The sequence below is a fragment of the Myotis lucifugus genome, unplaced genomic scaffold, assembly GCF_000147115.1.
Source record: "Myotis lucifugus unplaced genomic scaffold, Myoluc2.0 scaffold_236, whole genome shotgun sequence".
Classification (NCBI taxonomy): Eukaryota; Metazoa; Chordata; class Mammalia; order Chiroptera; family Vespertilionidae; genus Myotis; species Myotis lucifugus.
The window spans coordinates 1,671,522-1,685,309 of record NW_005871284.1 but is presented as its reverse complement, the minus strand read 5'-3'; the positions used below and the strand labels follow the sequence as shown (position 1 = coordinate 1,685,309).

Below are 13,788 nucleotides of genomic sequence, written 5' to 3'. Positions count from 1 at the left end.
GAAAGGGAAAGTTGTGAGAACAATGATAGAGCTTTAAAAAGAAATAATTGCAAAGCATGATAAAGTTGTTTGCATGTCTGATCTGGCTACTGAGTATGGCATGGCTATTAGCACAATTTTAAAACATAAAGAGTCCATCAAGAGTGCTGATGTTGCTAAGGGTGTGAAAGTGCTCATGAAACAGCAACCACGGGTAATTAAGAAAGGTTAAAACAGGGAATCATTTGGGGGTCTGGAACAGATTAATTCCATTTACATTATTTCTAATGAGAAAAAAATGATTCCGTTCTTGAACAAATTGCTTCTTGAACAACCTTCTGGAATAAATTAAGTTCAAGAACCTAGGTTCTACTGTATTGTGCTTACTTTTTTTACCATTGAATTTTCCAGGTTCTAGAACAATGCCATATGCCTTGTAGCTCTGTAAATAAGAGTAAAACAAACCCCTTGGCAATGGGCAAGAAGACACATGATTGGTGGTGCTTCTATTATATCTGTCAGGGGCAAAGCAGACTACAGTCTTTGTTCATCCTAGCTTGATGCCTGTATTTGTGACCAGAGCTATTTCATGCCTGGGGTACATAAGTAAATTTAAAAAGTAGGAAAAGTTACATTCTCAATTATCATTTTGGAGAATTATAATACATATTTACAGATTTAAAAAACCCAACTATTTAATTTTGTTTAACCCATTATTTTCCAAACTTGCTTAATTAGGGATCTTTCTACTACACAAGTCATTGGCATTTTGTTGGATGCCTGTGTTCCCAGAAACACTGTGTGATAGATACATACTGAGTTGACTGAACTTCTTCCCTTTCATCCCAAATAGTGTCTCTAATGCCATGTTTTTATGACCTTGCCCCTTCCTAACCACCTGAGACTTGTGGGCTTGTGAGGTGGTGTAGCCTCTCGTACCTGAGGATACCATTTTGGGAAGTCACCATGGGCCCTGTGCAAGCAAAGAAGAAGAAATTGGTCTGCAGAGAGACTGGAGCAGCAATGGGAAGAGAAATGATGAGCAGGGCTCCCATACTCAAATGGGATCAGGCAGAACAACAGGAGTGAGGTGAACTAAAGGGGCATGCTCTGTTTGAAGAAACTGGAATTCAGAATTCTTTCAACCAGTAATTTTCAAAGTGTGACCCAACACTCAGCATTACCTGGGGAATTGTTAGAAATGCAACTTGCGAAGACCCACTCTAAGACTTATTCACTACAAACTCTGGGGTGGGGCTTATCAATCACTGTTTTAGGGAGCCCTCCAGGTAACTCTGATGCACATGCACGCTTTAGCCTGCTAGCCAAACTAAACATCTGAGGAGCACATCTCCCCCACAGGCTGAAAACTGGTGACCTCTGTTCCAAGTGAGAGAGAGAGAGAGAAATAGCAGTCTTGACTTTTAATGACTTTCAAGACCCCAGTTAAATTCCCTCGTGATTCCTAATTACCCAAGTCCTGGAGCTATTCCTGCGGTTTCAATAAATTCCCTCTTTTGCTTAAACTGGTGAGGTTTTATTTTTTGAATCCAAAGGTTAACTTACACCAATAAAATGAAAACAACAAACCAACCTGCATTCAAGGCGGCCTAGTGTCGCCAAAGATGAGCTGTGAGACCTTATACAAGTTATTTCTCTCTGTGCAACAATGCCATCTACCTACAAATGATGGAATTGGACTGAGGATCTGAAGTGCCTTTGCTAATACGCTAGACTAGACATTGCCTCCTCTGGATAATCTCTTGATTATACAGAACCCTTAAGAAAGATCCTTAATTTTCCTTAGTTTTAACCATTGACTCTATGTAGTTAAAGTAACAAAAACAAAATAAAAACCACCCCATCTCTCTTTGTCTCTCTTTCCTGGTCTTTCAAAAGCATCATCTATTAATTAGAGGGATGCTTTAAATAAGGTTTATTTGATGTTCTAATTCTTTTTCAATTTAAAAGTAAATTTCAGCATATTCTAATTAGGCTAACTTTAATTATGGTTGCCATCTGTCATGAAATGTACATAGAAAAAAAAAAAAACAACCACGTACAGAAGACCAAATTATACTTGCAGAAAAGTAGTCTCTTTTTTGGCAATTATTTTCTTTACAAAAATTCGATTCACCCAAAGAATTAATATGATATGAAGTGGCAAAGTATTTTAAAGATTTTAAACAAGTAAAAAGGTTTCGAGGAAAACACCCTAAAATCAACAGTATCCTAAAATAAATAGTAAGAATATCATCTAGAAAGCCCATAAACCTTGCATTATATAACTTGTGAGTTGACAAAGAGTAAGAACTAGAAACTAGTATTGTTTTGACTCTTAAATTCCCACATCAGCAGACTTTTCTCTGATGTTGAAATGAAAGTAGTGACCAAATGCTTTGATGGACAACTCATTACAATGAGAACTGAAGGCTTCTGAAACCAGACAAAGATTTTTCTGTATCTCCCGGATGCCAGAGAAAATAAGGGAAATATTTCAATCCCTCACCCAAGAATTAAACTTTATACATGCATTCTTTTAAAAAATAAGTACTTTAGAAATGATCAAGGCACAGTTTTTAAAAAGCAGAAAATGCTCTCAAGGCAAGGTGAAGAAAAAAATGTTTTGAGGAAAAATAAAAAGAAACAAGGGGGAAGAACTCTTTCAACAGTAGAAACTGTTCGTCTCTCTCTCTCTGTGTCCCTAAAAGGTTTTGATCCAACACTATTTGTTATCCTAGAAAAGCTCTTCTGAAGAAAGGTTTCAGTGTAAGAACTGCTTGAAAGAAGCCAACCCTTTGGCAGTAGTAACGGCTTGGCCATTTATTAATGTCAAATATGCTGCCCGCATGAATTAGTCAGCTTGTCTTTTGCATGCCATACAGAAAAGTTCTCGTGCACCTGCTTCTTAGTGTCCTGACACTTCTGGCTTGAATGGCAGCTGCAACGACTACCAGAAAATACAATTTTAAAAAATGCTGAACATCACTACATTCTACCTTCTGAATAGCTGATTAATCAATTTTTAAAGGCTTCTTACTGAAGTATCATCAGTGACCATAGCATATAAAAGCTTGCTCTGATGTAAAATGAAGCAAAACAGAGTTATTTTCCTAAACTGGCAACATGGAACCAAATTACCACAAAACTGACCTTAGGAACAAAGAGAAATGGAGCAGAAACGGGCCAGATTTCTTACTGGCAGTACCACAGTGGCAAATATCCCAGAACTAAGAAGAGCTGCCAAATGGAAAAGAGAAAATTAAAGGACTTTCCAAAAACAGCCAAGCCCAGTGCACACAGCATTCCCCACAGCTGGAATGAGCTTAAGGAGCAACACACAGGTATAAGGTCCAGCCTTATTCTTTATTTACAGCACAGTTCAAAGCCTGTAAATCAAGTACAAAAGAAACAGCTCCTATATCCTGGATTGGCATCGGACACCCTTCCTATCAGCTGCAATTACATCATTTTTATCTATTTTCTGCTTTCTCTTTTGGGAGGGCAGGGGTGTGGAATAATAAATGAGCCAGAGACTTGTCTCAAAAGCAAAAGAAATCCCTTCTTGCAGAGAAACAAAGGAACTGACTCTAACTCTTGTGAAAGGCAGTCAGGAACTCTGCTCCAGTTATGAGGGCCACTGATAGTGAGGGACAGCTGTCACAAAAAAATTCTTCCTGGAAGAGGTGAGGTGCAAAGATGGCTAGAACCTGGGGTGTGGGGTGGCTGCTGTCACCACCATCACCCTCTCTTCTATCTCAAATTTTTGCCCCACCAAATCTAATGATAAAAAAGGGAAAGTAGATATGCGTAGAAAACCAAAATGAATGGGAATGTGGGTGGAATGAACATAAAAGAAACTGAAAATGATCAAAAGTTGCTCAGTGCTTCTTCCTCGGAGAGGCATAGAAATCTCTAATCCACTGCTTCATGTATTTAACTTCCAAGGTGCGGGCTAATAGCACAGTCATAGGGTCAAAGGCATTGTTGGCTCGGAGATCTAGATGATGGGCCCCCTCTGGGATAATGATGGCAACCAAGGTGTTTGTGATGTTCTTGGTTACTCCACCTCCTGACCAGGGGTCTAGATCACCATTGCTATGCGAGGGAAAGAAGAAAAAATAAGATTGTTAGTTTTTCATACCTATATCCAGATAAGATAGAAGAAACCTACTTTATGCACAATAACTAAAATTACAAGCTTATATATAAATGGGGGATTTGATCTGATTGAATCTATCTATAGAAATGTGATTCATACTGGAGTTCTACAATATTTCTAAAACCAAGTACAAAAAATAGGACCAGCCCAGCAGGCACGGCTTAGTAGTTGAGTGTCAACCTGTGAACCAGGAGGTCATGGTTCGATTACTAGTCAAGGCATATGCCCAGGTTGCAGGCTCGATCCCCACTGGAGGATGTACAGGAGGCAGCCATCAAAGATTCCAATGATTCTCTCTCATCATTAATGTTTCTATTTCTCTCTCCTCCCTTCCTCTCTGACATCAATTATTTATATATATATAATTTTTTAAGGAAAGAAATAGGACCAAAGAATGAAGGTGGTACCCCATGAGTCAACCCAGGTTGTACTGGAAAGTGGAATTTAAAAACCTAAATTCCAATCCCAGCTTCATCACTCAAAAGCCATATGACCTTCCTCCTCTATAAAAGAGAGATAACAAGGCCTATCTCATAAGGTTGTTGTATGGGTTAAACAAGATAGTACTGTGGGTATATTTAATAAGCACAAGTGTCAGGCACATTGCAGTTCCTCAATTAATGCCACTTTCCTAGGAGCCAACTATGAAAGTGATAAATAAAAACTCTCATATTTGAAATGATAATTTTCTTTTAGCTCTTAAAAAAAACCAACCCTTCATTTTTCATACACTACTTTCTTTGTAATACAGTACTTTAGGAAATAGGGTGATTGAACTGAAAAATTTCCTCCAAATCTGAAGCAGAAAATTTGGTCATTATTCAAAGACTCCCATTTTACATTGGCTTTAAAGCTACAGAAATGCTATTAAGTTATTCATCTTGGCTGGTTCATACAACACTTTTCACTGTAAACAGGATCAATCCTTGAAGCAGGCTATTTAGTTTAGCTCAGTAAAAATCCAATACAATCACAGACAGCATCCCTAATAATATTTCACAGCTTTGTTGAGATATATTTCACCACAAGTTACCCATTTAAATGTAGAATTCAATGGTTTTTAGTATATTCAGAGTTTTGTAATCATTATCACAATTTTAGAACATTTTCATCCTGAAAAGAAACCCATTATTAGCTATTGGTAACTCATAATCCCCATTCCCCTCCCCCAAACTCCCTCACTCAGCTACAGGCAACCACTAACCTACTCTTTGTATCTATGGATTTGTCTAATATGGACATTTCATATACTAGTAAATGGAATTATATAATAGGTGGTCTTTTATGATTGGCTTCTTTCACTGTGGCATAATGTTTTCAGGTTTCATCTATGTTGCAGTATGTATCAGTACATTATTCCTTTTTATTGCCAAATAATATTCCATTGTATGAATATGCCACATTTTATTTATCCATTCATCCGATGTACATTTGTGTTGTTCCCACTTTTTTTTCTATTGTGTATATTTTCCAATGAACATTCATATACAAGTTTTTGCATGGATACATGTTTTCATTTCTCTTGGGTACAGACTGACCTAAGTATGGAATTTCTGGAATATATGGTGACTTAACCTTGTGAAGAACTGCCTAACTGTTTTCCAAAGTGACTGCACCATTTTACATTTCCCATTAGCAACATATGAGGGTTCCAACTTTTTTATACCCTTGCCAACACTTATGTTTTTGTTTTTTACTTTTTTAAACTTAACTATAGTTGGTATACAATATTACATTAGTTATATAAGTTTCAGGTGTACATATAGCAATTCAACATTCTATACCTTTCAAAGTGATCACCTCACTCATTCTGGTAATCACCTATCACCGTGCAAACTTATCACAATAGTTTTATTGACTATACTTCCCTTCACCTTTTTCACCTATCTCCTCATCCTCTAATTACAGCCATCTTATGTGGGTAGGAAATGAATCTTATTGTGGCTTTGATTTGCACTTCCCAATTTTTAAACTGGGTCATCAATTAAATCATTTGATCCATTCTGAGTTAATATTTTGATATGGTACAAAATAGGGATCCAACTTCATTGTTTTGCATGTGAATATCCAGTTTTCCCAGCGCCATTTCTTGAAAAGCCTATTCTTTCCCCAATGAACTATATTGGCATTCTTGTCTGAAAATCAAGTGACCATATATATAAAGGTTGACTTCTGGATTATCAATTATCTTCCACTGGTCTATATGTCTATCTTTATGCAAGTGTCACACTGTATTGATTATAGTTGCTTTATAACAACTTTGAAACCAGAAAGTATGAGTTCTTCATATTTGTTTTTCCTTTACAAGATTGTTTTGGCTATTCTAGGTCCCTTGCATTTTTTATATACATTTGAATGCGAGCTTGTCAATTTCTGAAAAAAGAAACAGCTGGGATCTTTGTAGGGATTACTGAATCTAAAAATCAGTTTGTGGAGTACTGACATCTTAGCAATATTACTTCTTCCATAAGTATATGAAATGTCTTTCCATTATTTAGACCTTTAATTTCTTCCAACAATTTTTTTGTAGTTTTCAGAATATACATGTCACACTTTTTCTGTTAAGCTTATTCCTAAATATTTCATTCTTGACATTATTGTAAACCTAATTGCTCCCTGTTATTATTAACTCCACACATGTATAGACTGGTTTAGAGTTTACAAAGTCTTTCACATTTGACCCTTATAACAATCTTGTGAGGTAGGTTTAATGATAATTCTTTTATAGGTAAGAAAACTAACACCCAACTCATTCAGCTAGCAATGGCAAATCTGATATACAAGCATAGTTTTTATAGCCCTAGTCCAGTACTTTGTTTTATACTACATTACATTTCACGGACATGTGACTGCTGTTGGAAATCAGCAGCACATACCTTCTTGACTTGTGTGGTGCACAGTAAAAAGAGCATGAACTTTGGGATCAGACACACCTGGGTTCCAGTCCCAAGTCAGCCTCTCATCTTCCTAATCTCATGGAAGCTTATTCTCAATATAAAATAGGGACCGAAATACCTGGATTTATGTATCTGGTCCATGGCATTGTAGGTATTAGATCACTTTCCCCTTATATGGCACCTCTTGGAAAATCTTTATCTCCCTATGACTTGAAATAACAGGACATTTTTATGTATGTTCTTTCATCTCTGTCAATGGCACCTTGTCCTAGTTGCTCAGGCCAAAAAAGTTGGTGTCACTCTTTAATCTATTTATTTCTCACCCAATCTGTCAACAAATCTTGTCAACTATATATTCAAATATATCCAGAATTTCAAGACCTCTCACCATATTCACTGTCACCACTCTGATCCAAGTCTCCATTACCTCTAGCCTGACTAGCCTTTTACTGACCTTTCTCACTACTCTTATCTCCCTACTATCGGTAGGGTAGGAAATGAATCTTATTGTGGCTTTGATCCTATTAAATTTGATCCTATTAAAACCTGAATCAGATTATGTCACTCCTTTGCTCAAAACATTCCAAGTTTTCCCATCTCATTCAAAGTAAAAATCAAAGACCTTACTAGGACCTACAAGTCTCTCATTAACTACTCCAGCCACACTGACCTTCCTGTCCCTGGAGGAGAACATGCTGAGCACATTTACCTCTCAGGGCCTTTGCCCTTGCTAATTCCTCTTTGTGGAGTGTTCCTACCCCACCACACTCATAGCTATCTAGGTACTCCTGCCAGATCATTTTCCAAAAGTCACCCCTGGTCAAGTCTTCCTTGCTCATTTCCATCTAAAATTTCAAACCTGCCTCTCTTATACCCCCATTTCACAGCCCTCTTCCCTGGTTTATTTTTCCTCCTTAGCATGTATCTCCTAACATACTTACAGGTGCTATTTTGTTTATTATCTATCTCTCAAACTAGAACTGCCCAAGGGCAGGAATTTTTGTCTGCTTTGTTTATTACAGTAGCTTCAGCATCTGGTACTCATAGGAGCCATGCGAATGTTTACTAAATGAATGAAAAAAGAATGTGAATGTCTAGTTGTCTTTGGCCAGATACCAGATGCCCTAATCAAAAAAGATCTATAAATACATGTATACAAGGTCAGGAACATGTAAATCACTTCAGTACTTTTTACATGACAAAGCAGAGTTAATATAAGTGATTAATATAAATATAGAGACTGACTTCACCTGTGTGCAGCAGTGGCAAGAATAATTAACTAAGTCAGCAGGTCTAAGTTTTTATACCCTTATTAGCCACATGATTTGGGGTAAGTCATCTGACCCCTATGACCCTCAATTCCAACATGCATTACCCCCCCCAAAAAAATTTTTAAAGATAATGTCCCTCCCTCATAGAGATATTGTAGGGTCCAAGTTAAATATTATATATGAAAGTTATAAATTATAAAATACCACATAAATGTGCAGCATTATAATTATTATCATATTTTGTAGCCTGAGAGTGTTACTACTTCTGAGAAGTATATGAATCATGAAAAGGAACGTGAAACCATTTCTCATAGAAATTGGGTCAGAAAACTAATGCAATCAGTTTTTTCTAGGCAAATGTACAAATTAAATGAAAAATATGCAGTTAGGTACATTAAATATATATGTGTTTGAAATGCAACTTTAAATTCTCACCACAAATTTTCACTTTTCTTAAGAAAAAGAAATTTTGATTTCAACTTAATAACATCATACTGGGGGAGGGGGGGGGGAGAATCAATCCAAAAATGTATTTTTTTGGTTTTATTAAAAACAAAAGGCAAAACTCACATGCAAAATAGGATCCTTAGTTTTCAACTACCAAATATATTTTTAAAGTAAACTACACAAGGGGTTAGATTCTCTTGAGTGAACAAATAGCCTTTATCATTATTTCAATTTGACAGGACCAACCCGATTAGGAAACTCTCCATTATCTGCAAAACAAAAAGCCATCCTAACAGCCACATAATAAGCAAACTGCATTTGATTTAAAAGGTCATCTGAATCAGCCTAGTGACTTAGCAACATTGTTTGGAGTTGCTGAGCGACCTAAGATGCACATGGACTTGAATTTCTTGGTCCTAGACATGAGAAAGCTAAACCAGTCACTGGGAAATTTACAAAGAAAAAAAAGTAATAATAGCTTTCATGAGAAAATCTAATTGCCTGGATAAAATTTCCAACAGTGAGCCTCACTTAATTGCTAGCAACAATTAATTTGCCTGAAAAATTATGTTAAACTAATCAGCTTCTCAGGAATTCCCTTTCAGATTTATATTTAAATAACTGAGAATGACCATTGGGGTAACATAATTTCTTACCAATTAAGGATGGGGGGAAAATTAATCCTTCCAACAAAACCACTATGGAAAAAAACTGCTGAAATGAAACCATTAATAGCTACTATTTCTTGAGTCTTCGTTCATTCAGCAAATGTTTATGGAGTACCTACTCTGTGGCAGGCACTGACTGGGCATAGGGAATTCAGCAGTGAACAGACAAAAATCTCTGCCCTCACAGTGCCCCCTTCCATAACAGTCTACCTACTCCCTGAAATAAACCTGTCAGGAAGTCACTCTCTCTATATATAAAAGCCTAATATGCTAAGTGTCCTAATGATTGGTCAACTGGTCGGCCGACTATTCGACCAGTCACTATGACACACACTGACCACCAGAGGGCAGATGCTCCAACTGGTAGGTTAGCTTGCTACTGGGGTCTGGCCGATCAGGACTGGGTAAGATGGGCTGGACACGCCCTGGAGCCCTCCCGCGGTCCCTCCCTGGCCTCCAAAATATTTCTTCTAATTAATTTCCTTTCAATGTGCACAAATTCATGCACCAGTTTTCTAATAATATAAATCAGCAATCTGCCTGAGGCTAGACAGCTAACTTGGTGAAAAAGGAAAAATAGCACCCAGGTCTCTCTGACTTCAAAGCCCAAGCTCTTAACCTGCAAATCATCAATCCAACAAATACAGACTGAACTTTCCAATCAGAGAAGCAGTCATGCTTGGATTTGTGTGAGGCAACCTGAGGAGAGAAGCATGAACATAAAGATATTTTCACATGGTTCCTTGGACATTTTCTCACTCATTGACCAGAAATGTTTCCTAGCTGGTAGCCACGAAGTACACAGAACAGAGACACTCAAGGCTGCTCCTTTACTTTGGGAATGTGCTTCCTTCAGAAAAACAGGAGAATTCTGAATTTTTAAATAACCTAAATTTTTTTGCACTGGATTTTTCACCTAGCAACATATGGAAAAATATTTCTTTTAAACGTAGACTTGCCATGGCAGAAAGATATACCAGCATCTTCACACAGTCCTGCTTTTAAACTTGCACATGCCTCTGAAGCCTTCCTGAGCTTCATATGCCATTCCTCATCATCAATACACTTACTGCACATTCATTATGTGCCAGTCCCAGTAGCAGGTGCTAAAGGCACAGAGATGATCAAGACAGTCTCTGCCATTAAGAAGTTCACAATCTCATGGGGGCAGAAAGTCTGTTTTTATAATGAACTGTTAGAAAGTCCTTTCTTATACTGAACTAAAAGTTTTATAATTTCCACCTATGTGTTTCAGTTCTTTCGCCCAAATTTTTCTCACAAAAAATCTATCCCCCTCCCAGTGATGATGATGATGATGATTGTTATTTTGATGGCCTGAAGAAAATAATATAACAGGACAAATGGATAACTAAAATACATATCTGTAATAGTTGAACCCAATAAAGAAGGAAAATGTATTTGAACAAAACTCATATATTAAAATGTTCATACAGACTCCACTTTATAATTCAACTTGAACTTCAGCTTTGTAAGGTCAAAGCAAGGAAGGGTGACCTCGGAATGTTAGCATACAAGAGAAATCCATGTAAATACTACATAGAGATTAGCTCCTAAAGAAAAACAAAAAAATTGACAAAGTACTTTCTCCTCTGAGGAACAAAGATAAGCTTGGAGACCCTAGGTTTGTACTTAAACTTTCTTCAGTCCTCTCAGTCCTTTTACATTTCCCTAATTTCAAACACCCGAATTTGGCACCATTTCCTTAAATGCTCTAAATAGATTTATTTGTACAAATGCCACTTTTATAAGGCTGAGCCAAAGACTATAGCTGTGAAGAATCCTATTGAGCACAAGGAACACAACTTAAGGAAATTAAACAAAAAGAATCTTTAAGTTTTCCATTCAAGTGTTTCACCTTTTATTTTGGGTAGGTACTCTGCTGGATCAGAAAATAGCATCAACCCAATAAACTAGATTGCAAAGTGAGCAGTGTTATGGGCCTAAACCCAAGCAGTGATCCTTTGGTCAAAACAGCACTCCTTATTCCTAAAAGCTATTGAGCATGTCCCGAAGATCAAATTTAACTCTGTCTATAAAAGCTTGTAAAAGAATGACATTTGTACTTATACAATAGCTCCAGGTTAAGAGATGTGTATAGGTATCTCTCTACTATTTCCATATCGATTTGGAAATACATTTTTTATTAACTAGTTGCTATTCTTAATAGCTGTCAGCCTGATGTACAAGCCAAAACAAGGAAATTTTGAAGTGCCAATCAGATACACTCAGAGTCTACTCAAATAACTCTGATGTGAACCAATACCACATATGTCACCATAAGAGCAGTACTATGTAGACGAACAAAAGGGATTTTTGTGGTCAATAAGGCCAAGGTTGAAATCTGGTTTTATTAGTAACTAAAATAAAGCTGGATGAACTTTAGCAAGTGACTGAACACAGTGACCCTCACTTTCCTCCTCAGGAAAAAGGAACTATAGCAACTACTTCACAAGATTGTTGTAAGGGTTCAAATTTTGGTAATTTATTTAAAGTTCCTGATATAGTTTCTGAAACAGAACAGATTGGGTACTTTAAAAGTATTTGTTGAATGGATACTAAAAAATTTTTATTACCATTAATAACAATAGTAACAAAAGTAAGGCAACTTGTGAACAAATGATGCTTCATTTTGTGCTGAGGAATTTTTAAGAATATTTTCATTTTCTTGCTGTGCTGTTTTTAAGCCTTTAACCATGGTGGTAATAGAGTGTAAAATCATATCTCTACTCTGCATCCTCTTTCTGTCTTCTTTTTCTTCTCCTTCTCCTTCTCCTTCTTCTCCTTCTCCTCCTCCCCCCCCCTCCTCCTCCTCCACCTCCTCCTCCTTCTCTTCCTCCTCCTCTTCCTTTTTAGGGAATTTTTAGAAGAGTTTATTTGAGCCAAACTGATGACATGCCTAGAAGCAAGATCTCAAATGCTCCCAGCATCCTCTATCTTTCAAGTAATAGGTAAACAAGATACCATTGGTTGTATTCTATATTATTTTATTGTCCAACATTTTTCCTGGCTCTATTTTCTCAGCTATTCTACAAATGTCTCTAACAACAAAGTTTTTCTTTGGAATAGCAATAACTCACCTGAAAATGATGTTCGTGTGGGAACTGATGTTTTTGCCTCCATACATAGAAGTGATCCAGGAGGGCCTTGGTTTCACACCCCACTGTTTAAAACATTCATCTGAAAATGCCTTCAAGTCCCACGGATGAGGTTCAAACATGTCATCAATACCATTGGTACAAAAGGGCATGACGATTTCTGTGCAGGCCTGAGAAAGCAACCCATAAGAGTCTAGTGAAAAAATAAGGCACAAAGAAATTAAATAAATTTGTCCAAAGTCATACACTAGTAAGCAACAAAGCCAGAGTTTGAACTCAGGCAGTCTGGCTTCAGAGTTCCTGCTCTTTACCTCTCTGTGTCATAACACCTCTCATTGCTCCTGGAAAGGCTCAGTTGAGAAATCACAGAAGTTAGAGCTATATATTCCTTCTTTGTAAACTGGTTTGTTTGTTTTTTCACATCTATTATCATACTGAATCTTCAAAACAACTCTGGAAAGTATTCTTATTCTTATTATTCTCATTGTACAGATGAAAGAACAAAATCTCAGAGGAATCAAGTTAGACTCCCCTTCATTTATGTGTCCATAAAATGTTTCCTTTATAGGACTTATCAAGACCTATTATAATATTAGTTGCACTTCTTTTTCAACAAGCTACATTTGATGGTAAGGTCGATCATGTCTTACTTATCTTTGTATCTTTGGAGCCTAGAAGGGTGCCTAACCGATGATAAGTACGCAGAATATATTTGGCGATGATTAAATACATGAGTGAATGAATGAATGAGGAAACTTATCATGGCTTCAGAGTGAGACCACACTGAGACCCAGGTTAGGTGATAAAATCTTGTGAACTCTGTTGCAGCCAGCCATATCAATGAAAAGTAAGTTCCACTTGGAGAAATTATACACACTTACCTGATAGCTCCAACCCAGGGTTCCCAGACTGCTAGTTGATGTCTCTGACATATTCAGGCATCTCGCCTGGCCTGAATAATTGTAATATACATTCAGAGCTTGGAAAATATTCTGCAGCAACTTTTTATCAGATAAATTGGGATTTTTCAAATACTGGCACACCACCTGTCATTTTAGAGAAATAAAAAGAAGAGTCAGAACATAAATATAAATCCTAATATATAAAAAGCCAGGGGCCATCACAACCAAAACAACTGGAGGGACAACCAAACAGCAGGCTGCGTGGGGTGGCAAGGCCGGCAGGGGGTTTAGTGAGGGACAACCAAACAAATGAACAGCAGGCTGCATGTGGCGATCAGGCCAGCGG

General features: G+C 37.2%; 1 protein-coding gene and 1 pseudogene across 2 annotated transcripts in view; one reads left to right on the top strand and one right to left on the bottom strand.

Moving 5' to 3' along the window:
• Positions 1–442: 442 nt before the first annotated feature.
• On the top strand, positions 443–585 carry LOC111827870 (annotated as a pseudogene).
• Positions 586–3,326: 2,741 nt separating this feature from the next.
• PRCP (prolylcarboxypeptidase) overlaps positions 3,327–13,788 on the bottom strand; it is a 68,553-nt gene continuing 58,091 nt past the window's right edge. For both annotated transcript variants that reach the window (XM_023762202.1, XM_006098473.3), the window contains exons 7-9: positions 13,422–13,586; positions 12,523–12,710; positions 3,327–4,077 (exon numbers count right to left, since the gene is read on the bottom strand). In XM_023762202.1, coding sequence (XP_023617970.1) covers positions 3,861–4,077; positions 12,523–12,710; positions 13,422–13,586 — 570 coding nt within the window. In that variant the 3' untranslated portion in view covers positions 3,327–3,860. The remainder of the gene's footprint in view (positions 4,078–12,522; positions 12,711–13,421; positions 13,587–13,788) is intronic.